General features: G+C 47.1%; 1 protein-coding gene across 2 annotated transcripts in view; it reads left to right on the top strand.

Moving 5' to 3' along the window:
• ATP8A2 (ATPase phospholipid transporting 8A2) overlaps window positions 1–25,358 on the top strand; it is a 420,398-nt gene that overhangs the window by 160,658 nt on the left and 234,382 nt on the right. For both annotated transcript variants that reach the window (XM_072976043.1, XM_072976044.1), the window contains one exon: window positions 18,319–18,491. In XM_072976043.1, the coding sequence (XP_072832144.1) occupies window positions 18,319–18,491 (173 nt within the window). The remainder of the gene's footprint in view (window positions 1–18,318; window positions 18,492–25,358) is intronic.

A 25,358-nucleotide genomic window follows, 5' to 3' on the forward strand; every position in this document is an offset into this window, starting at 1 on the left:
AGCCATCGTTTCCCTTCACGGCCTGCCCGTCTCTGCCGTCAGGGCCTTGGGAGTCCCGGCGTGTGGGTTTGTGGGTGGTGGGTTTCCTTCACAGCTTTTATCCGATCTGATGGGTCCACCGTGCGGACGGCTCCCTGGTGATTGTCGCCTCAGACGGTGCCGTCGACCAGCCTCGGGACGTTTTTCTGACGAGAGGGAAACAGTTGGGTTTGAAGTGACTGATTCCTTTTGCAACAGCCTCCGGGAAAACTGGGAATTCTAGACTGGCTTTCTGGAGAAAAGAGTTTTTGAAGGTTAGGAAACTGTTTTCAGAAAAAAATAAAAATAAAAACAAAGGTCTGAGTCCAGGCAACTGGATGAACCAAAATGGAGGGCCTGGGGGTGGCAAGAGGCCCTGCAGTTTCGTCACCTTTGTCCGCCGTGGTCCCAGATGCAGGAGAACCAGCGTCTTTAATCTGTTTTCCCGGAGCTGCATTGGAAGGTGAGCCTGGGCTCGGTGCCGATGGTTTTAGAAGGTTCTTCCCATATTGGCTGCGGAGTGAAATGGTGTTTCCTTTAACGTCTCCACACTCGTGGTTCTTCCGGAGATTGACTAGTGTGTGGTGCTGGGGACAGCAGCACATGCTGGCGGCCGTGGCCTTGGGCAGTGGCCCCTCTGTTCCGTACAGGGCAGGGGAAGGAGGCCAGCAGGGAGCCCTTCTTGTGGTTTCCAGGGCAGTTCCAGGAGCGGCCGTTTCTCCCCAGGGGAAAGGAGATGTGCGCCGGTAGGCAGTGTGGACAGGCCTGCTTCCCCGCCGTAGACACAGCCGTTTCATTCTTTCTCCCCCCAACTCCTCCCCTTACTAAAACAATGCTCCCGGCCCTTTGAGAACAGCTCAAAGTGATTTACTTGCTGAAAATGTGTGAAAACAGTGATCTGTCAGGGAGACAAGGAGAACCCCAGTGGTCTGTTTCGTTCTGTGTCCTCTTAGAATGGAGAGGAGCAGAGGAGAGCTTTGGGCTGCCCCTGGGGACGTGGTCTGGGTGGCCCTCTCCCTGGTCGGAGGGTGAGTCCTGACCAAGTGAAGACACCTGACCATGATCCAGGCCAAAAGAGCACTCTGGTCCTTGGCTGAAGTGCACAAGAAAAACATGTCAAGTGCATGTCAGTCTCTGCGCAGGGCTCTCTGGGCATAACGACACCCGAAGGAAAGCTGGATTTGGGGAAAAAAACAAACTGTGATTACTGTTCTTTGTCATTTAGACTGCTCAAGTAAGAAGGGCCATTGCGGTTTTAGTGAAGGTGTAGGAAGCTTCGGGGAAGGGCTGCTCTCAGCAGCCGCACTGCTTTCCCAAGTCTGCTTTCCTCGGCTTCCGCCCTCCCTTGCGAGTCCTGTGGTTCCCTGGACCCTCCCTCCACCCCTGTCCAGAACCTTGAGTTTTGAGGGATGTGACCGGAGAGGCTGGCCCGCCTGGCCCGCTCCTCGGCCGCTGTTGCCCTTAGTTGTGTTGCTGCTTTACTTGGCCCCAGTTCTCTCCATCTGCCGTGAAAACCCTTACAACTCATCCACGCGTGCTTCCCCCCTTCTTTAGTGGGGTTGCTCTCTGTCTGTGGGGTGCACTGCTGGGGAGGGGCCGTGCCCGCTGCTCACGTCCTTCAGAAGGCCACCCCCCGGAGAGTTTCTGCGGGGAGACCGATCGTGTTACACCCCAAGGATTGTTGAACTCGGCGGGTTCTGGGCTGCAGGCTGTGTCCCCCGAGTCCCTGGGCTTTGAGGCCTGCTCTGAGGATGCACGTGTGTGTGTTGGCTTACAGCAGCGATGAAGCGTTCCCCCTTTGGTGGATGGTGACTTAGGGACTATGAGGCGGTGCTCTTACCAGCCTGCTGTCCAGGCCACTGTCTTCTGGCTGTTTTCCCGTGTATCAACGACTCCCTTATACCTAATAGTCTCACCTTGGATTTTAAAGAAGACATTCTAAGTGCAGCTAGAGAGAGACTGTGGTCGTTTGTCTGAAAGATTCCTACTAATGGAAACCAGGCAACGAACAGAAGCCAAACATGCAGTTGATCTCTACTGACTTTGAATAGGACACAGAGACCAGACCATGAGCAGAGAGAGGGTGTGCTAATACCACAGTGTGAGGTGATTTTAGTAACGGTGCACAGGGTAAACAGACGAGGAAGCCCGCGAGGAGGGAGGCTGCGTGAATGTGCTGCCCTTGGACGTGAAGCTGTGGCAGCTGCCGCATCCAAGGTGAGGTTCTGGTGGAGAGTGTGGGTGATCAATTTCTACTCATTCTCCGAGTCAGCCCTTTCTCTGGACTGTGGTTGGTCCTTTGGGTTGTATGTCTTCTAGATGTATAAGATTCTCAACATGCTTAATTTGGGAGAAGAGTAATGCACTTCTGCTGGATGGAATGTGTACTTCTGCGTGCATACTGGTGGGTGGGACAGGCCCTTTCCTGTTGGCCGCAGACCCCACCACTCCTTAATGTCACAGTCATATCTTTATTACCTGCCTGGTGCCCTGAGGTCATTTATCTATATGGTACCCAAAGTGCATTTTCAAATTCTTCCCCAAACAGAAGCAAACAGACAATGAGGCAGACTTCTATTAGATTTATTCAGTTGACCCTTGAGCAACGCAGGGGTTAGGGGGCACCCAGCCCTGTGCTGTTGAAAATCCGTATCCTATCTTGATCTCAAAAACAAAGGAATTGCTGATTCATTCAAGGGCTGATAGTGGAAACATTTTGGGTAGAATCAGGTCGTAAACACTAGTTCTTTTGATTTCACATATTGTGATCAAACACAAACTTTCCCCCATACCTAGTTAAAAGTCTGTAAAATGAAAATGCAGGCACTTTATTTACTGCAAAAAATCTGCATGTGAGTGGACCCACCCAAAACCCGTGTCATTCAAGGGTCAGCTGCATTCGTATTTGTCTCGCCCACTGTCTTCTGACAGTGGTTTAAAACGAACAGCGGAACACTCAAAATTCTTGAGAGGAAGTAAAACTGCTAAAGAATCAAGTAAGAAGGCTTAGGGCCAGGATTATGTCTTAACCGCCTAATTAGCCCTTAAATTGGTAACACTGATCTTAGTGGCTGAGCTGAGCAGAGTAGGAAGCATGTATGTTTCATGTTTAGTGAGTGAACAGTTCTGATACTGAATGATTCTGGCTTCACCTTTTTCGATCTTCCTGGAAACATTTTTGCTCCTGGGTTTCCCCTGTACCCAAATGTCACTAAATTAACACAGGCCTTGGAAACGCCTGAGAAGCCCTCTCCGTTTCACACACTCCTCTTGAACGTGTTGATGTTGGCTGAGCTGAAGCCGGAGCCTGGGCGCCTGCGACCTGATTGACACCCCCGTGTGTGCTGCTCTGTGGTCGTGGGCCTTCTTCTGGAAAGGCCGTATCAAGTTCGTCCACTGTTGTGAATGAAAATAATCAGCAGGCGAAAGCATATAATTAGAGACCTCTCGGTATATTTATTTCTGTGTCTCAAGAATTCTGATTTAAAGCAGACATTATTTCAAGGAACGTTAACAGTAGGTCGTTCAGGAGTCTTGGATGAATCAATGTTTTCTTCCCTTCTCTCCGAGAAAATCTATTTAAAGCAAAGGTCAGATCTGTGCTGGATTTAGAACCTGTTACACGTGAGTCTGGAAAACAGAGCTGCTTCTCTTTTTTTCCCTTCTCTACATAGTTTCAAGCATTAGGGACACTCTGGTCTCCTGCAAATCATCATTTCCCACTTATTTCTGGTGTTTGTAATTTTTTCTTCTGTTCCAGGGTATAGAATATAACCTGTAGCATAGATACATAGCGAATCTGCACCCTTGTGAGTCTGTGGGCTTATTAAATTCAGGAATAACTCAAATCTTTACGAGTTGTCTTGGAGGAGTTTATTAGGCTTCAAGCTACATCTGAGAAGGTTGTGTCAGTGCACCTCATTTAATGAACATGCTCAAAAATTGAACTCCTTGTCTGCCCTTCCTCCGCTTTCCTCCTTCCTCCGGCCTTCTCCACCTCCACCAGGGCCGTCCAGCTGTTGTTGAGGTTGACAGCCCCTCCCCTGGCCTCACGTTGCTATCCAGCTCTGTGGTTCTGTCCTGAAATGTCTTCAACTGCGGCATCTCCCCAGGCAGGCCTTGCCATGTGTGTGGAACAGAGCTCCTTGGACTGAGCCCTGAATCATTTTTCTTACATGATTCAGAAATTCACCTTTCTCCACCCAAGGCCTTTCCCTCTCTCCCCAAGCCCAGCTCTCCAGAGCTCGTCTAGGGTCCTGCCCAGATGCTGACAGGTGAGGACAGGTGTCCAGCTGCAGTTCCTTTGCAGGCTTGATGCTTCTTTGCCGGAGCTTCCTTTGTCCATCCCTGACCTCTGCTACATTTTCTGGTATTACATCTTCCTCTTTTACTTCTCTTTAAAGGTTGATAATTATAAACTAAGCTCTGTTAATTTTAGTAGTATTCTCTTGCTCCTTGCCTCTCCCCTGTTAGAATCTCTCTCTCTTTCATTTATTACATTCTTCTTTTCACAGCCTTCTATTGTAGCGCTTATCCTGTTTTTTTTTAAATTGGAGTGTAGTCGGTTTACAATGTTGTGTTTATTTCTGGTGTACAGTATAGTGTTTCAGATATACATATCTATATATATTCCTTTTCATATTCTTTTTCATTATAAGCTATTACTGCTGCAGCAAAGTGTGTTACAGCTCAGTGTTATAGCTCAATTGTGACAGCAACCTGGATCCGGACGAGAGACCAAGCAGCACTCAGAGGGTTGGAGAACTCAGGTTTATTATGTCAGCAGGCCCAGAGGAGTTAGTACTCGAAGCTGTGGACCCTGTCTGTAGGTTTACACAGCCTTTTATAGGCTACCAGTCTAGACTTTGCAAATTTTGTAACATCATATGCAAATGAGGTATAACAAAGGTGACTAATTAGGAACAAACTTTGTAGAAATGGACCAATCAGGAATGAGGGAAATGGACCAATCAGGAGTGAGCTCCATTCAAATGAAGCACTACAAATGGACCAGTCAGGAGTTAGCTCAGGGAACCAGTAGAATCTTAGGGGTAAGTTCCACTTTCCTAGAAGTAAGCCATTTCAGAGTTTAAAAAGTGAGGTAATGCCACTGGGCCAGGGAAGTGGATGGTACCAGCAGGAGAGTAGTGGCTCTGCCTGGGGGTCCTGCCGATCTTTTTCATGGTGCTTCCCATCTCATTACAAGGTATTGAATAGAGTTCCCCGTGCTCTACAGTAGGACTTTGTTGTGTATCTATTTTATATATAGTTGTGTGTATCTGCAAATCCCAAACTCCCCATTTATCCCTCCCCCTTTATTCCCCGCTAGTGACCGTAAGTTTGTTTTCTATGTTTATGAGTCTTTCTGTTTTGTAAATAAGTTCATTTGTGTAATTTTTTTAGATTCCACATATAAGTGATATCACATGGTATTTTTCTTTCTCTTTCTGGCTTGCTTCACTTAGTATGACGATCTCCAGGTCCATCCATGTTGCTGCAAATGACGTTATTTCCTTCTTTTTTATGGCTAAATGGTATTCCATCATATAAATACACCACAGCTTCTTTATCCAGTTATCTGTGGATGGGCATTTAGGTTGCTTCCATGTCTTGGCTGCTATAAATGCACTTACTCTGTTTTATTTTCATTCCTGTGTCCCTGGTAGAAAGTGAGTTTCTGAGTTTCCTGAAGATGGGGAGGTGAGAAGTATTTATCCCCAGTACTTTCTTTGAGCATCACCTATGAGTAACAGCATAGTGTTTGTTGAATAGAATTTATTAAGGTTTACAAAAATGGTTTCTGATACATATATTCATATATATGTGAACATTTGGTATAATACATAGTGTATATGTAGTATATAAATATTTTATATATTATACTTTATATGTTATATATGTAGTATATATAATATATAGGATATATGTATATTTTTTTCTCAGAATAACTTTTCATCTCTTCTCTCAAGCTTTTAGTACTGAGGCTTGGGACCCCTCCCCCTCAAATATGTATACAAAGAAAGAAGCTCTTATAGGCACATGAGAAGTTACTAACCACACTGAAAATGCCACCTTATTCAAAGTTTTAAATAGTTAAGCTGACATTTTATTTTTCCCTATAGAAATGCTGGCCATCTGGAAATCTGTGTGTGTGTATGTGTGTGTAAGTGTTAGGGGTGATGTCTCTGCAGAAAGCTATTTAAGAAACTTCAGGAAACATTCATTCCTCTGGATCCTTTGGGAGTTTTAAATCTGGGAATTTGTACGTTCCCCCAGAATTACCAGTTTAATTTTAGGGGGTAAACCTTCATCACTTAGGGGGAATAAGGAATCTGGCACCTCATCCAGACACGACAGCCCAGGACAGAAGCCGGGCAGCGCCGTTGTGGGGGCCTGTCTCTGTGCCAGTCTCATCCTCCTAGAGATGAAAGAAGACAGTGCTCCTTAAGATGAGAGGGCCCGGCTTGGGCCTGTGGGGCCAGGAACGTGCTAGGAGTGTTTGAGGTAGATCAGTGCCCCCAGACCAGGGAGCCATGGCCGGCCCTAGTCATGTGATTCCCACTTCCAGGGGTGAGGGGGTGGGAGGACAGAGCAGCACTGCCCAGGACCAGGGCTGCTGGTGCCGGGTCATGGGGGGCAGGGAGGGTGGGCAGGGCGGGGAGACGGCACGGCCAGCTGTGTCCGTCAGGCGCAGCTGGCGCTGGCCGGGCGGGAACATGGGCCCATGGCTCCCAGATAGTGTAGGTTTCCAGGATCAACTGGAAGTCAGGGTTTTCATGTGAAATCTCCTGGTTTTAACATTTGGGCTAAAAAAGTTTGGTTTGGGGATTTTTTTTTCTATTACATTTTTTTAAGGTTTGATGCATAACTAACCTAAAATCAAACTGTCGATTGTGTTTCTTGGCCACTCACATCTTCTGTCAGAACATTTTGTCCAGATAAGCGTAAACTGTTGTCGTTCTGCCCGTAAGTCAGTGTGTTTTCACGACCGAGGTCCCTGGTGTCCAGGCTCTGGGGGACCCCTGCCTCCTGACCCCAGCACCCACACCACGAACGTGCCTCACGCCCATTGGCCAGCTGACCGTCCGGTCCCCGGGGGAGTTGGGCCTGGGGTCCTGGCCGTGTCTCAGTCGCGTTCCTCACTTGCTCACCGAACGTGTGGGTGTTCCGCTGAGCTGACGTCACCAGGACTTTAAACACTGCCATCGAGGGCCCTTGTCCCAAGATGGGGGGTGATGTGCGGAGGGGCCAGCATGAGCAGGGTGATTCTTGGGACGGGAGTGGTAGTTCTGGCGGGTGGGGGCTCGGGGAGGCCATGCTTTGTCATGCTGCCGCAGGCTGAGTGCTAGGTTTGCTCTGCTCACCTAGAAGGAGCAGCAAGAAAACTACCCAGTGATTTCTGTCTCTGCTCTCCGGCCAGCATTGATGGAGAGGGTGCACGGTCCACCAAGAACCAGCTGTGGATATCCCGTCAGAACTTTGCTGGCGGAACCGGCGCAGGGGCCGGGGTGGCTTCTGAGAGGCAGTGGCCCCAGAGCAATGCCAGAGAGGCTCCCTGGTCCCTGAGCACCCCAGCCAGCCTGCCCACCATGGTCTCCCAGGGAACAGTAGGTCCCTCTTAAACCAAAGACCCAACTCTCTCTTCCACAAAGTCACAGTCCACTCTCTTCCGTCCCCTACTCCCTGGCTATGCACGCCGCCCCCTGTCCTCCTGTTCCTCTCCCCAGGGATGGGCCCAGTCCACTCCCTGTTGCAGCAAAGTGTGTTACAGCTCAGTGTGACAGCAGCCTGGATGCTGGTGAGACCAAGCAGCACTCTGAGGATTGGAGAACTCAGGTTAATTATGCCAGCGGGCCCAGAGGAGTTAACGCTCCAAGCTCTGGACCTCCTCTGTAGGTTTACACAGGCTTTTATAGGCTGCCAGTCCAGACTTTGCAACATCATATGCAAACAAGGTGTAACAAAGTGAACTAGTCAGGAATGAGCTTTTTAGAAATGGACCAATCAGGAGTGATAGAAATGGACCAATCAGGAGTGAGCTTAGGGAACCAATAGAATCTTAGGGGTAAGTTCCAGTTTCCTAGAAGCAAGTTGTTTTACAGAAGCAAAAAGCGAGATAATGCTGCTGGGCCAGGGAACTGGATGGCGCTGGCAGGAAAGTAGTGGCCCTGCCTGTGGGTCCTACTGGTCTTTTCATGCGGCTTCCCACCTCATCCCCTCCACCCCCAGCTGGAAGCTTACATTTGATCTCCGGCTCTCACTTGTCCTCTGACCACTCACTATGTGTTCTTTTTCTTAAGTGCTGTTTCTTGGTTTTGTCTCCATTTTCCCAGAGAACATGAGACCCTGAGCATCTGAAGCCCCTCAGCAGGTCTGTGCTCGTCCACTCCATTTTCCACACGTGATCATCTGGGTGGTATTTTTGTACGTAGAAACCTGTGCTGGCTCCCCGCAGGCTCTGGGAGGGAATTCTAAAGCTTCCAGCCTCCCCTCCCCGGCCTGCCCTGACTCCTAACGCCTGGGGGTCACCGTGCCTTCCAGGCCTGCGGTGCCTGCTCCTGGCCGTGCCCACGCAGTCATCTTTGGCTGGAGTGGGCCCTTGTCTGTGTCGCTTTTTCTTTCTCTCTGGGCCTCTCTTCCCCTTGAAGCTTCTGTAACTAGTAGACTCTTGATGGCTTAAGGTGATGTAAAGGATTTTTTTCCCTGGCTCTATATTCCAGTGTAAACTTCTGTCCCATGACCTTGAGTCCTTGCTGGTCTGTGTAGAGAAGGGACAGGTGGGGAGGGTCCCAGTCTGCCTCAGAGCCCACCTCTGCCTGCCCCGGCTGGTGATGGGTTTGCCGCCCTGTCAGGTGCCCAGGTGCACCTGTCATCAGTGTGGAGTCTCCCGCAGAAATGAGACTTCTCTGGTACTTTTTACTTATTTGGTTTTATTTATTAATTTTTAAAATGTACACATCAGAGAGTATGCCCCCTGACTTTACCAACTGGAGACTGTCATTCAGAAAGTCTTCCTAGATTTCAGGGGGCCAACAGGGGTCCACAGAGACATGAGATGTTCTCTTAATGCCGTGGAGGATTTGTGTGCAGCTGTTCTCTCCTCTCACCAAAGTCTCAGCCTCCCTGTTACCTGCCAATTCAGGGAAAACTGAGGAGGCCCTGTTGGCAGGCTCTTTCCGGATCTGGGCCAGTGTGTGTATGTAGGGACCAGCTGCACCCGTGGAGCCTGGGGTAGCAGCCTGTCCCAGCTCTCCGGGTCCTGTGCTTCGGTTTTAGTGGACAGTGGGTGGGCGCTCACAGTCCCATTTTCTTCCCGTGGCCCAGTCTTCTCTGTCTCTGTACAGCCCGCAGCTGCCACACGTGCATTTGGAATTTTTTATATGATCTGCCTTCACCATTTCTCTTTCAGATTTTTTTTTTTACTGTTTTTGTTTACACAAGTCTAAACATAGTCTGGACACATTATAATTCCTCTAGGAGTCAAGATGCCTTTAGAAGTATTAAGTGTAATGGCTGTATTATTGAAATATTAATGTTAAAAGCTTAAATCCCCAACGTCAGGAAATTAACCAGTTGATGTTATGATGTTCATTTCCTTACGCGGAATGAAGAAACTGATTTATCATATAGCAAGTAAGTAGTTCAAGAACTGAGAAGACTTTGCGCTACGACGATGTGCTTCCTGTGATGACATAGCAGATATTAGCCTTTGTCACTGGGAAGCCATGTACGTCTTTGGTTTGCAGTTGCTGTTTCATCTTTTGGTGGGAGATTAACAGCACTCGTCTTCCTTTGCCCAGGTGTGCCTGCCATGCTCACAGGGTTCATGAAAAACTCCCTAGCAACTTTCTCTGCAGTACTTTCTTGTTAAATTTCTAAACTCGATCACCATGGTGTTTGGTTTGGGCTCTTTCTAATTCCTCCAAGAATCAAGGTAACCTTAGAAATACTAAGCGCAATGACTGTACTGTAGATCTGTGAAAAGGTACCAGTTTAAATCTCCAGAGGTCAGGAAATTAAGTAACTAAGCTAAGGTGGTTATGCTCACAGTAAAATTATTCCTGGTTAATGTGATTATTTTATTTTGTCTTATTTTTTAACCCTTTTTTCAGTTGAAGTGTAGTTAATTTACAGTGTGTCAGTTTCTGGTGTACAACATCATGTTTCAGTCATATACATACATACATACCTTCCTTTTCATCTTCATGTGACAATTTGAAATGTGATTCATTGTGTCCCCAAAATATACAGAGACTTCGACCTGGACAGATGTGTGACCAGCAACTGTTCGTGGAATTCCAGAGGGTCAGTTTATACACGGCTGAGTGATTGCTCACAAATGCTGATTCCACGTTCCTCCTGTGGGAAGGTCATGCTTTGAAATCATTGCTTAAAGAGAAAGGGTGATCTTCTCTAAGAAGAATTCCACATCCCAATAAACTGCAGAGTGATCTGTAGTCAAGGGTCAAAGAGCAAGTGCCTTCTCATGCATATAAGTTATTTTTGATATCTTCTTATACCCAGCGGTTCAAGAACATATTTGTTTAGCCTATACAAGCGTTCCTGGTACTGAAATCGAAAATGTAGTTTTTTGGAAGAAAATAAATTAAGCGTATTAGGTTTGCTATTTAATATCTTTTGAGAAGTGAAAGAAAGTACGTCTTTTCATGGGATTTTTTTAGCCTCTCTGATTTGAGCTCTGTCACAACTGTTGGTCACATTTTCTTTCGATAAACAGTGGTGATTGATAGTTTTCAAACTTTCGAGACCCTGAAGCCTAAGTGAATAAATGGTCTCTTTCTTTTAAATGACACTTGTTCACGAGCAGCTGCTGCTGGGTTTCTCTCATGCGCCGACCTCCTGACTCTCCTTGAACGCTACCCAGGACGCCTTTGCAGGAAAATGTGGATCTTTTAGGCATGTGAGATGTAAAAAGGAAAGAAGAAACTGAAAACACTAGGCTGTCTCAGTCCTGAAGAGGGCTTCGTGGGGCAGCCTAGGCACCCGGTTGTCATCCCCCAACACGAAAGCTGTCCTGGTGTCCTCTGTCCTCTGTGAATTCGCTCACTGCACTTAGTCGTGTGTTCTGAAATCACAACAGATAGAAGCTGATTTAATTCAGTAAGCACTAAAAGCATTGGACACCATTAGTCATTTGGGAAGTGCAAATTAAAACTACTCAGTCTAGCACCCCGTACACATTAGAGTGGCTGAAATGAAAAAGACCAGTGGTGGAAGTGTTTGCAAAAATGGGGCAGAGCTAGGAGACTGGTGAGAAGACAAAGTGGTGCCAGCACTTTGGAGAACCGTCTCGCAGTTCCATAGAGGTAAACTTGCACGTGCTCTGTATGTATCTGTAGAGGGTATGACAGACTGATCCCAGCCTTACGTATCTACCCAAGAGCAATGAAAACATACGTCCACACAAAGACTGGTATGTGAACGTTTATAGTAGAATTGTTCAGAATATCCTAAAAGTGGAAAAAAAAACCCCAGCGTACAATAATCAGTGAGTGGACCAATTACAGCATCGCCACACATTGGAATCGTATTTGGAAACAGAAGGGAATAAACTACTGATAAGTGCCGAACACTGAACAGACCTCAAAGAACGAGGCTAAGTGAGCAGGCCAGGCAGGAAGACTGTGAGCTCCGACTCCTGTTTGTGCGGCGTTCCAGAAAAGGCAGAGCTGTAGCCCTCCATCAGTGACGGCTGGAGGCTGGGGTGAGGGGACGGGGCTGCCTGCAGAATGGCGGGCAGGGACATTCTGGGGTGGTGGAAATCTTATGTCTTAACTGTAGAGGAGGTCACGTGACCACCTGGAAGAGGGATTCTTGGCTGGCCTACGTACACTGTTGTTACTACCCTGCACAGAAACATCCCTGGTGGGTGACTTGCATTACTACGCTTCACTTAGTTGTATGTCTTGAAACCCCTTTGTGTACTTTTGGCAAAACTCATTGAGATGTATGCTTAACATCACTCAGCTTCATGTTCATTTTAACTCATTGAAGCTGCTTCACGAAAGCAAAACAAAACCAAAAACCTTCTATAGAGGCTCATGTGCTAGTGCAAATTCAGTAAATTAGGTTGCTTTACTCTGAGAAGCTCATTTTTTTTTATTGGAAATAGGAACATTCTGTGGGAGGTAGAGATGGCCAGTGTCGGGAAATGCCTGATGGGGGTGGCGGTAAAAGGTGGCCAGAGGGTACCAGCCGGACACTTGGGCGCTGGGAGCAGGAGGCCACATCATCTCTGGAGGATGTTTGCTACGTGCCTGTGCAGTATCATTCCATCTTCCTTGAAATTATTTGTGTTCTAGGAAATCTGCGATGTTACACATTTAAAAGAGGTCCCCCTGGTTAGCTAATGAACTTGAAATTTTGAGAGACTTCATAGCATGTATGATTGGTGTTTGGGCCTCAGGTTTACAAAAACTTTGACACCCATTAGGGTCCATCAGTGCGAAAGCATTGGGAGTATTAGTGCTGTCAAGCAAGGGGTGTGATCAGACTGGAAATGAACGTGATAGTAAAAGCAAACAAGCACACCTGGCAGTGGCAGGTGAGTGCGGTACCTGGCGTGAGAGGCGGACAGTGGAGAGATCTGTGCAAGAGGAGCGTGTGGTGCTGAGGAGGCATGTGGCGAGGGACCAGCACAAGGAATAGCAGGATTGGAGAACCACAAACCCATTCTGCACCGTGGTCGTGAGGATGAGCGTGGTCCTCAGATGCTCACTCGCCCGAGGTTAATTCGGGAGAAGGTTGTTTGTAGTTCGCTCTCGAACTTGAAGGCTGAGTGTGATTCAGTTGAGTGGCCGCTCATGAAACTCTAGCGTCCTGGCTTCCAGCATCATCAGCTCCAAGCCAGTTGGAATTTGCAGAGCATCAAAGTGAGGGCCGAGGCAGCTGCTGCTACTAAGATCTGTCAGAAATCCCTCGTGATGCTGCCAAGCTCCCAAGAGGGGAGAGGGTTACCTGCCTTGACAGAGTTCAGTGCTGCTGAAATGGTTTAATTTTGAGGAAAGATCCTTGCTGTCTGCAGATTGGTAGAAATGCAACCAGGTTCTAGAAATTGTCATCTTTCCTGGTTTATTTATTAAATCCAAGGTGATTCATAGCAGAACTACCTTTCAGATCCCACCTGCTCGTAGGTGGAGGGGACTGCACTTTAGCCGTGCTCAGGGTCCATCAGGTGAGCCTCTGATCTGTGCATCAGCAGAGAGAACTGTTCCCTGAGCTCGCAGGGTAGCACTGTCCCGGTGTGTATATGATCTTTCTTAAGATCCGGAAGCCCAGGGGCGAGTGCTGACCTTACTGACGAGACGTGCGGAGCTCCCTGTGCAGCACATCTAGGGAAAAGCGTGTGTCTGGCGTGGCTAGAGATCCGTCTTCAGACACCATTGCCCACTTTTGGCTTTAAGTCATGTGTATTTCAACTGTGAAAGAAAGTAAAATTGCAGAACACATGTGAAAGGCTGAAAATATATTTTTAACACTCATGCCTACAAGGCAAGCTCTAATTAAGAATTTTCGAATGTTTCATATTCATATCTTTCAGGGAATGAACCCCCAGCCCAAACTCCCTGTGCTCCTCGTAACAGCTAAGTCCACTGTAACTTTCAGTAATTGGTTTTTTATTAAAATAAGAGACCTCAGTATAAATTTTAGCAACGAGGCTAAATAGGCATTAACGGGCCCTGGGATCCAACCACAATCTGTAACATCGTTCCTTTGGGAAAATAGATTCTAAGTGCCCAATAACTAACTTACAAATAGACTCTTGAATCATAGTCCATTTGAGAATAAGGAACTGTTTGTGATAGTAATACCTCCGATTGGCTTGCTCCAGAACGGCTCAGAAGGGACCTATATTCTGCCGCACGTGTGTGGTGAGCCAAGCCAGTCTGGGTTTGATCAAAGATTCTTGCTGAGTGGCCACTGAAAGCGGAGGAAGTAAAACCGAAGTAGAGGCTGGAGACGCCTCAAGGGCGGGGCTGGAAGGATGGGTCTGGAGGGGTTTTAGTGGTGGGAGAGGTTTTCAGCCTCAAAGGTGAAGCTGTGATTCTGAGCAGATGAAGGGAACATTTCAGGGTGGTTCAGGTAAGGAAGGAGGTTAGATAGAGAGGACCTTGATGGCAACAAGGCCAGAATACAGGGAGCAAGAAGAATCGAGAATCATCATTTTTTCAGGAAAATGTACCAGGGAGGCTGAACAGCCCACGAGGAGTGCGGACAGATGCCTTCATGCCCTATAAATAACCTCTTAAAGATGGTACAGTGAAGGTTTGGAATCAAGACTTAGACGCATCAATTCATTTCTGAAGTCAGCAAATTTACTGAACACCTGCTGTGGGCTTGCATGAGCAGACGTTGGCAAAGGGAGTTTCGGCCTTCATTGAATTTACAGTTTAGTATAATTTCAGCCAAACACAGAAATGGGCCGAAGCAGCCTGGGTGTGATGGCGGTGACGCCTACGGCCTGCCCACAGAGGAGTAGCAGCTCTTCGCTGTCTCCTTTGTTTCGGGGCCTGCCGCCCTGGTTGCACGGTAAGACCTCTGGGGGTGGACAGCACGGGGCTCAGCAGGCGCTACAGTGACTGCGCCGTGCTTGGCTGATTGTAATGGGTTTGACTCGTGTCGCTGCTGAACTGAACCCTTTAAGCATCAGAAAACTAGTGTTTGTTAACGTTCTGTACTCTTGACCAGTGTGTGGGGAAATGCCTGGTTAATGGAATATAAACGTGAAATTTCTTTTATTGCTGTTGTGGGGTTTAGTAAAGGTGCGCTGGCTGCTGGTGGGGAGCACGGCCGCCATGTTTCTACAGCGTGCAGTTCAGCACAGCCATCGGGTGGTTACTCCCACGGGCATCACCTTCTCCCATTGGCCTTGCCCCACCCACCCACTCCGTGTGCTCGCAGCCTCACCTCCTATGCTGCGGTCCATGCCTGCATCTGTCACTACAGTCACCATGTTAGAGCAGAAGACTTGCTCCAGACGATAAATGTGATAGTCTGGTGCTTGTGCAGTGACTGTGCCTGTGCGGTGCTGTGGTTGCCAACATGTCTTTTCATCTCCAAATCCTCTATGCCAGGGAGACTGCAGCATCGCCAGCAGGCCCAAGGAGTGGCCTTTGGTCTTAGGCAGCTTGGGCTGCTGTAACAAAAGCACCGTAGCCTGGGTGGCTTAAGCAACAGGAATTTACCCCTGGTAGTTGTGGAGGCTGGAAGCCCAGCATCAAGCTGTCAGCGTCTGATGAGGGCTCACTTCCTGGTTTGCAGAGGGACTGTCTTCTTGCAGTGGATCCACGTGGCCAGAGGGGGAGATTAGAATTGAAGGTGGAGGGAGGAAGGGGCAGGGAAGAAACTCTTCCTGCCTCTTCTTATAAGGGCACTAGTCCCATTGCGAGGGCCCCACCCTCATGACCTAGTGACCTCCCAAAGAGATCCTATCTTCAGATACATTGGGGATTAAGGTTTTCACAAGCAGCCCAGGCTGAGCCCCCTTGTCTGGGCCAGGGAGGTTCTTTTTCTGCATGAATTGCATGGTCAGTAATGAAACCCATGCTGAGGTTGGAACAGCACAGGTTTCATTCAGTGACAGAGAATGGAGAAGCAGGAACTTAGTTCACAGGTCAGCCTCTCAGCCCGTTTCGGGTGGAGACACCATTTGATAGGAGGGTTGAGGTAAAAGGGAAGGAGCTGGAAAGAGCGGGAGGAATGTCGTGACTGCTCCCAGAACAGGGGTGTGGTCTGGAGCCAGAACTCAGGCAGCACTACTTTTCAGTCACTGTCTTGGCTTTTCTGGTTGTTGTCATGGTGATGGCCAGCTGCCGTGGTGGGCGTGTGATTCAGGAGTTAATGTGTGACAGTGGGTGGAAGAGGCTCAAGGTCACTGGAAGTCAACTCCTCCGCCATCTTAGGCCTAGTTGGTTCTAACCAGTTCTTGTTTTTTTCTTTGCAGCTGCCTTCTGAGACTTAGATGAGGGCAGCTGGTTTCCTTTCGAGGGAGGGGCAGTGGTGTGATCCTGGGGCCCTGAGGGAACATCAGGAGCATAGTGTTCTCAGCACGATTCTGCCATTTGTATTCCCTTTGCTCAGGCGTGATCTGGCAGTCTGGCCCCTAGGACACCCGAGTCTCCCATACCAGTAGGTGGTCACCTGCCGATAGTCAGGCCTCCTTACTCCCTGCTTCCTGCTGGACAGTCTGTCCTCATGCATGCTCCAGAAGTAACCCCAGTAGAGAAAGTGCCCTTTGTAATATCATCATCTCTGCATGTCTCCACTTGTGCTTTGCCCCCTTAAGGAGAAGCCACAGGAAAGGTCTTCACATCTCAGGGATTTGTATCCTCAGCCTTTTCCTCCATAAACCCACGGGAGAGGCTGATGGGCTTCAAGGACCCCGGGCTAGACCGTTCCTCTCCCACAGCACTGGCCTGCTGTCCACGGCCCAGACCTGCGACCCAGCCCCATCACTTTGGTGACGTGTTTCCCAGGAGGATTCTCTGTCCACTGTGCACTGAGCCCGGCGGCACACCCTCCGGAACTGCCCAGACTATTCCCAGTTCCCTGGTGAACCACCCCCAGGCTTCCAAGCTGGCGTTTCCCAGAGTGGGTGGAACTTTCTCCTCTACCTAGATTCGAAAGGGCAGGCTGTTTGCACAGCTAAAGTAAACATAGATGTTTTGTTGAGATTCAGAATTACACAGCTAATCAAGAATGAGATATAGAAAGTGTCCTTTATTTTTTAGTCAAAGTCAATTTACCTTTTACTCTAGGGCATTATTCTATCCATTCTTCTTCTGTTAGTATGTGGACAAAGCAGGCACTGTCACTGATGGCGCTGATGCACTGCCTGGCGTGGGAAGCTCCCAATGAATACATAGTAACGGGAACGAGAATGGGTTGTACGGGGCTCATCACCTGCCAGGCAGGTCACACTCAGTAGCTCAGTTTTCATAACAAAAGTGCTACGAAGTGAGTATTCGCTCCATTTTACACATGAGAAAACTGCTGTGTAAAGAGGATCAGAGGTCATAGGTGGGGAGTTGGGACGAGACCCCAGGCCACCTGATCACAGAATCACAATCGTGCCTTCAATGCGTCTTGTTTTGACATTGTCAGAGTCTCTTGTTGAGAAGGAAAATTGAGCAGAAACGCTTCTCACTTTGTGATGTAGCTGACCCTCAGTTTAATGAGCGGTAGGATTCCTGCTCACTCACATATTTCTTAACAGTAACTGATGTTATCGTGTGATAGATTACATGTAAGTGTAACTTAATGGGCAAAGGACAGTTGTCCGGACAGAATAATTTCAGCAGACTTCGGTGGATCCTTGATTAACTTAAAGCATTTTTTTTATTGTGAACCAAAAACTGTATTCTTGTATTTCCACCAGTTATCCTGCTCATAGTCATAAGTTATGATACCCGGAAAGATCAGAACATCATTTTTTAATCTTAAAAATGATTGTGTGCTTTAATTCCATCTGATGATAAACATCACACCAAGGCAATTACTTTGGCTGGTAGTAATTTTGTATTTGTGTGTGTGTGTGTGTGTGTGTGTGTGTGTGTGTGTGTATATATATATATATATATATATATACACATACATAGTCAGTTTGCAAGGCTGGTAGTAATGATTTAAAAGGTATTGGCAGTTTAATTTAATTAGATATTTTCTGTAACATGAAAAAATTATTTCATTCTTACTCTGATGATAGATGGAGAGAAATGGTTTACTTTGAAGAGCTCAGCAGAGTACAGAAGTTAATCCTTTGTGTTATTTTTATATTTGCTAATATCTTTTGGATGCTTTCAAGATGACCTTGTGCGAACTGAGAAATGCTTGGCATTTAAGCTCCAGCAATGTTACGTTTTCCCAAAAAACACTTGTTTACTTGGAGTTTCCTGTTCTAGGGGCATCAAGAATAACATGTATGTCGTATAAAGGAGAGGAGAGAAAGACAGTCATAAGAACATTAGTAATTAAAGTTCCAAGGGGGAAGAGTTTGCAAACTCTAGATCCATGGCTGACTGCAGCCGGAGTAGGTTACTGTAAGTATCAGATGTCAGTATTGCTCCAGGGGTGCTTCCCCCCAGAACGCAGACCTGGAGGGCAGGCCAGGAGATTGTAATGAATAAACATGCCAGGTTGAGCTGTGTCTGTATGTTTCACATCACAGTGGCCATATTCTCATTTTTCAGGGGCTTCCTTTCGATTTCTGGGTCTTTTGTCTGTCTTTGTGAAAATTCTGCTTTTTGATATATTGAAACGCTCCCCCCAATCTCATTTCAGGCGACGCGGGCAGCCATCACCCAGCACTGCGCGGACCTCGGGGGCCTGCTGGGCAGGGAGAACGACGTGGCCCTCATTATCGACGGCCACACGCTGAAGTACGCGCTGTCCTTCGAGGTCAGGAGGAGCTTCCTGGACCTGGCCCTGTCGTGCAAGGCTGTCATCTGCTGCAGGTGGGCGCGGGAGTGCTGCCCGGGATCCGCGCTCTGGCGCGTCTGCAGCCCATGCTGCCGTCGAAGAACCAGTGCCTGGGAATTCTAGGGGTTACGTTTTGGGGTGGAAAAGTGCAAAACAAAAAATAGAAACTCAACTGTCCACTCCCAGATTTTCTGGAAGGCGGTTAGTGGGTTTTACATTTCCGTTTTACTTACTGTCTTGTGAGAAGACAGAAGTGATCAGAGCCAGGGTGGGATAAAGAGGGAGAATGTGGCCTCAGGCTGGCGGGGGCGTTAGAAGGGCCCCGGGGACTTGGTCGCTCGGTTCTGGAGGGGTGCTCTCGACCTCCAGGCCTTGTGGGACCTTGGTGCTGCTTTTCTGTTGGACGGTGGGTATTTGGTTGGGGCCATGCTCTGCCAAGTTTTGTTTTAGGATCTAACCAGACACCTTTGTTGACTTTTCTTGAAGTCTAGGAAAGTGTTTTAGGGTGCGATTGTTACATCCATAGATGACTGGCCATGCAAGGTCCAGTTTTCACAGAGATCTGAAAGTCAGGCAAATTATGGGTGTCCCTCAGAGACACTACAGGTCTGCGGGCTTGGTTCCAGTGAATGGCTATGAAGCCATGATGTGAATCCCGTGAACATCTTGTTTTCCCAGTGCAGACAGAAGTCGTGTTCACACTATACTGTAGGCTGTTAAGTGTGCGGTAGCATTATGTCAGAAAAAACCAATGTCCATACCTTAAGCCAAAAATACTGTATTGCTAAAAAATGCTAACCATCGTCTGAGCCTTCAGCGAGTCATGATCTTTTAGCCAGTCGAGGGTTTGGAATATTTCAAGAATTACTAAAATGTGATGCAGAGTCGAGAAGATACAAAGTGAGCAAATGCTGTTGGAAAAATGGTGCCAACAGACTTGCCTGACGCAGGGTTGCCCCAAGCCTTCAGTTTGTAAAAAAAATACGTTATCTAGGAAGCACAATACAGCAAAGCATGACAAAATGAGGTGTGATCATATACAGAAAATAAACTCTGTAAAGATGGGTGGCACCACCCCAGCTTTGCAGTAAACAGCTTCAAAGGTAAGAGGGACCGTCCCACTTCTAAAAGCTCTGTGCTCAGGCAGTCAGTCCTGTGTGTGCGTAAATGCTCAGTGCCTGTTACTGGATTAATAGCTTCATTTGCGCCTGCTCTTATATTTTATGGTTATACACTGTTTTGCATTTTTTGGATTTCTTAAAAAAATGATCTCAGTTGAAGTATAGGTCATACACTTTTACATGCATTGTGTTTGTTGGTGTTTTCTCAGAAGCCAGTTGTTAGAGGGCTTTTTAACTCCTTGCTGCGCTAGTCCTTTAAGAACACCCGCTGTGGGTTCAAGCATGGTCCAGTTGGAATAACTAGTGTCACATTGACAAGTGGCCTTATTAGAAGGCCCTAGTGACATCACCCGCCACACCTGTCTGCCCCAGCCTCCCGGCACTGCCTGTTGGAATACCCAGCAGATCTGAGGGCAAGCTCACCTGCCGGCCATTCTCTCTCCCACGTCTTCCCAGCCTTGCCGCCTCCTCCCTGGCTGTTTCCTGTACAACACCAAAGAATCTGTTGTCATTTCCTTACGAATATACCTCCCCCAGAACCCTGAGTGTCTGTCCTCATGTAATGATTTTCCCTGTCATTCTATTCTACTGTCCTGATCCCCTCTGTTTACTTTCAAACCTGCTACCAACAGCCAAGGAGGCTGGAGTGACTATTGGAGCATCTGGGATGGAAAAGCGTGCTACTTTTGTGCTTGTGGTTGCAGGATGTCCAAGGACCAGGGGGGCGAGGAACACATTCAAATGTGTTTGGGTGTTTTGCCTTTAAGTTAGGAAGCTGGGTGCCGCTGTGAGGGATGTGGGACTGGGAGGAATGACCAGAGCATCTGGAAATGAAAAACTATGCTTCCTGATTTTACAGGGGTCTCTTTCCCTTTAAAAAAAAAAATCTTCATTGAGATAAAATTCCCATGCCATGCAGTTCATTTAAAGTGTGTAACAGTTTATTGGCTTTTAGAATAGTCACAGAGTTTTAGAACTGTTATAGTCAATTTTAGAATATTTTGACCACCCCCCAAAGAAACCCCTTTATCAATATCAGCCCCCACCCCCCTCACCCTCCCAGCCCCCCTCACTACTAAACAACCACTGATCTGCTTTCTCGTCTCTGTAGATTTGCCTATTTGGGATATTTTATAGGAATGCAGTCATTAAGAATATAGTCTTTTTTCTGACTGGCTTTTTTCACTGAGCATCATGTTTTCCAGGTTCACTCCTGTTGTAGCATGTGTTTGAACTTCATTCCTTTTCATAACTGAGTATTATTCCGTTGGAGAGATAGACCACATCTATTCATTTTGATGAACATTTGGATTACTGATACTTTTTGACTGTTATGGGTAATACTGCTCTGAAGATTCAGGTGCAAGTTTTTGTGTGGATTTGTGCATTTGTTTCTCTCGGGTACTCACCCAGGAGCGGAAGTTCTGGGTCAGGAGGTAACTGTGTTGAACCTTCAGAGGACCCGGCAGACTGGTTTCGAGTGTATTCACCCTTGTATGTTCCCATCAGGGGCGGGTCGCTGTGTCAGTGCTCCAGTTTCTCCACGTCCCTGCCAACAGTTGTTGTTATGTTTCCTGTGATTGGTTAGCCTAGTGGGTGTGAGTTGGTGTCTCACTGTGGTTCTGATTTGCATTTCCCTGATGATGAATCTTTTCATGTGCTTGTTGGCCATTTGTGCATCTTCTTTGGAGAACTGTTCAAGTCCTTTGCACATTTTTAATTGGATTATTTGTCTTTTTATGACTGAGTTGTAAGAGTTCCTTATATGCTCTGGATACAAAGTACTTTTAATTGAAGTGCAATCAGTTACAGTGTGTCAGTTTCTGGTGTACAGCAGTGTCCCAACATGCATACAAAGCATTTTTATTAGATATAAGATTTAAAAATTTTTTTCTCATTCTGTAGGCTGTCTTTTCATTTTCTTGATAGTGTTGTTTGCAGACAAAAGATGTTGGCTTTGATGACATCCAGCTTCTGTGTTTCTTCTTTTGTCCCTGGTGTTTTGGTGTCATATCTGACAAGCCCACTTTTCTAAGCAGCTGATAACTGTGCCTTCTTTCCTGGATACCACAGGGGCACTTCAGCTGGGGGCCAAGCAGGTGGCAAGGAGGGTAGAGAGGGTGGGGAGGTGCTTTCTTACAGTCTCCCCCTTTGTGTCAGCACTATCACGTGGCTGAGTGGGCGGCACCTCCTTTCTACCAGGTGGTCCCAGTCCCGCCCAGAGCCCAGAGTCACGCTGAGAAAGTCATCATCCCGAGCAACGGCCACGCTGGTCCATCCTCTGCCTTGGTGGTGAGCGAAAACCAGCCCCACCAGAAATAATAAGAAACAACACCGAAGATCTGGTAAAACGCGAATCAGAGCACACCCGCTCTAACTTCATGGCTTTTCAAATGGAAATCAGATCGAGTCTGCTTGGATTCTCGGGGAGGAGCCAGGAAGGCCTTCAGGCTGGACAGGAGCACGCCCTCTGCCAGGCCAGGTGCTGGAGACGGAAGGAAAACATCTTTTTTCCCTCCTGCTTTGGCCGCTCTCAGAGGGCTTTGTGTCCCATCACCCTGTCTCCTTAACCGCTTCACAGGAAGGAGTTCAAACTGGAATTGGCACAGAAAGAGGAAATTTCAAATTAAAGACGGTTACTGTCTACAAAATAGAAGCCTTAATTGAGAAGAGGAAGCTAGGACAGGGCACCGTTTTACTGCTCTGGGAGACGTTTCTTGGCTGGTCTCGCACTTAAGATTAAAAAAAAAACATACTTTAAAATAAAAAACACTAACACCTTTTGGATATGCTTCCTGTTCATTGAGAATTTAAACTCAAGTTCAGTTTACTGTGTGACTTCAAACATAAGGCCGACCTTGATGTTCACCTTTCATCTCTAAGATGTCATAGTTGTGAAAGTTACCCTTTTCTCTAATAATAGAAGAAAATAATTTTTTTTCTGAAAATGATTCCTTGTTTCCCATCTGTGTTGATTCAGAAACTTACGAATGTTGTGCAAAAGTGGATAAATCCTTTTAAACTAAAGCAGCAGAAAGAGGAAACGTGTAAGCATTTGTTGAATATCTTGCTGAGATTGGAATCAAGCTGTTTTGCTAATTACACGTTGTTACACCCACATATTTTCCATGTGGTTAAAAATCCTAGAAAGGGGGAGGGTTTAGCTCAGTGGTAGAACGCATGCCTAGCCTGTACGAGGTCCTGGGTTCCATCCTTAACACCCCTATTTAATAAACAAACAAGTAAACAAACCTCCCACCCATTTTTTTTTTAATTTGAAAATTTAAAAAAAGTCCTAGAAAAGTCATGAAATGGTCCACAGAACAGTTAGCAGTCAGTCCAGACTGCAGGTTACTGTTGTGTCTGGCAGGGACGTTGGCTTGTTGCCTGTTGAGGAGCAAACTGGCTAGTCCAGTAAGCGCTATACTGTTGGCTTGATACTCGCGCACTACGTTCCTGGGCGTCGTAGAACAGAGGTTAAGTGCGAATCACGAGTGAGTGAGTGTAGTGCTGCGCCCCAACCCTGTCTCCTCCTTTGCCTCTAGTGTGCATCCCTCCTTCTTGGAACCAGGCCCCAGGGAAGCTGGCCGTCCCCTCGTCTTGCCATGTGCACAGCCTCTCAATCAAGTAAGTCAGAAAGAGAAAGAAAAATACCATGTGATACCACACATATGTGGAATCTAAAAAAAGAAAGAAGAGGACACTAATGAACTCATCTGCAAAACAAACAGACTCACAGACACAGTAGACAATCTTATGGGACTGGGGGAAAGGAGGTGGGAAGTGATAAATACAGGAGTTTGAGATTTGCAAATGTTAACTACTACATATAGAATAGATAAACGACAGATTTCTTCTGTACAGCACAGGGAACTGTATTCAATATCTTGTCTAACCTTTGATGAAAAGGAATATGAAAACAAATATATATATATATATGTATATGCATGACTGGGACACTGCTGTATACCAGAAATTGACACATTGTAACTGGCTGTACTTTAGTTTTAAAAGAAAGAAAGGTCTTGATTTGTCGTCAGCATCGGACACTGAGAGCCCCCTGGACCCTCCCCTGTCTGTGATGCCCCTCCCTTCTCCCTGGCCATGTGTCCCCCACCCCCGCCTTGGGCTCTTGCACAGCTTTGAAATGCTCTATTTCCATGTGTCGCCTTTGGCCTGGTTTTCCCACCTCTCTGCCCTTTCCCTGGTGCGTTCCCTCAGGTCTTATGGCCTCATCCATCTTCTGCATTAGGGATTCTCAGCACTAGCTTTTCATCATCGGGAAAATGTCAAAAATTTTCTCCTCAAAGAGTTAAACCTAGAATTACTGTATGACACAGCAGTGCCTCTCCTGGATCGACATCCCCTGGACCGTGAGCTCCTGGGCTGTGCTGCTCTCCCCATTGGTCTCCTGGCGCTGCCGTCTGAGTGGGGGGTACCGCTCTCCTCAGCATGGCCAGGGCCTTTTGATAGCAAAATAGGTACCATTTTTTATCTAAGGACCTTTTAGAGAAACTAAACCATAGAAACAAACTATTGTGTCGAGGTTAGAAATTGTATCCTCGTAACGTGTTGACCCTTGATAAGTGTTGTCTTTGTCAGTGGGGAAGTAAAGGCCTGAAGAGAATCACGTGGCCTTGCCCCGTGTGTTCAGCTGGTGACGGAAGCCCTCCCGATGCATCCTGGATCTGGGTGGGGTCGGGGCCTCTGCTCTTAGGTCGCACGGTTGTCTGTCCAGCTCCTGCGTGGGCGCATATTTATTGTTGTTAATACTGGCAGTTTCAGATGAAAGGTCTTGCTTTTAACACATCTTTCAAACTGTAGAATTTGTTTAAACCTATTTAGCATAAAGTCCTGTGGGATCTCTCCCTCCCCGGCGGGTAACAGTCATGCAGAAAACGTGTAAACCATCCTCAGCGGCTAAAGAAGGAATTCTCTGTTTTCTCTTCCTGTTTCCTTTACTTAAACCACCATTGTTCTTGCTTCCTCATTTTTCCTTTTTCTGTGAAGCTCTTTATTTTTGTCAAAATGGAGATACATTTTTGTTGCCCAGACGGGAGCTGAGGGGACGCCTTGGCCTCTTGAGAACATTCAGAAATGTGAGAAGTCCGTATCGTCAGGAAAAGAGTCGTGAAAGAATCATCAGGACTGCCCGCGCGAGGGAGCTGGTTGGTGCCTCACCGCAGCTCCCCGCGGATGGGGGACACCGGTGGCCACACGGGCAGGTGATGTATTGCTTTCTGCCTCTGGGCAGGAGATGGAGTGGAAGGAAAGCATCACAGCAGGGGTTTCCCCACGATGTGCAAATTAGGGATCTCAGAAGGCGTCATTTATTTTCTCCAGTGTGTTTAGACTTCTGTCTGTCAGGATAGATTCAAAGATAAACAGTACAAACCGACGGTGATAGCACAGCAGTCCAGACGGGCCGGAGAAGAAGGCACGGCGAGCACTCAGGGTTCTGAAAACTGTGGGGCTGCTTTTTCGAACGCTGAATGATTTGTGTTTCTTGTAGAAAGATGTTAAAAGGTACAGATAAGCCGGAAGAAAGAAAACAGCGTCCCTCTCCCCTGGACTGGAGCTCAGGCTGGGAGCAGTTAGTGTCTAAATGCTGATCTTTTTCAGTTAAAAATGCTTTTTCTCAGAAGAGGGTTAGACCTTTCACAAGACGGGAAGTGAAAAATTTGTAAACAGTTTCTGTGGCAAATAGTAACGTAAAATGTGTTTTTACCAAGCTTAATAGTGTTCTGTTAGGAAAACACAAGAGTTTAATTTATTCCTGGT

Source organism: Vicugna pacos, chromosome 14, assembly GCF_048564905.1.
Source record: "Vicugna pacos chromosome 14, VicPac4, whole genome shotgun sequence".
Taxonomy (NCBI): Eukaryota; Metazoa; Chordata; class Mammalia; order Artiodactyla; family Camelidae; genus Vicugna; species Vicugna pacos.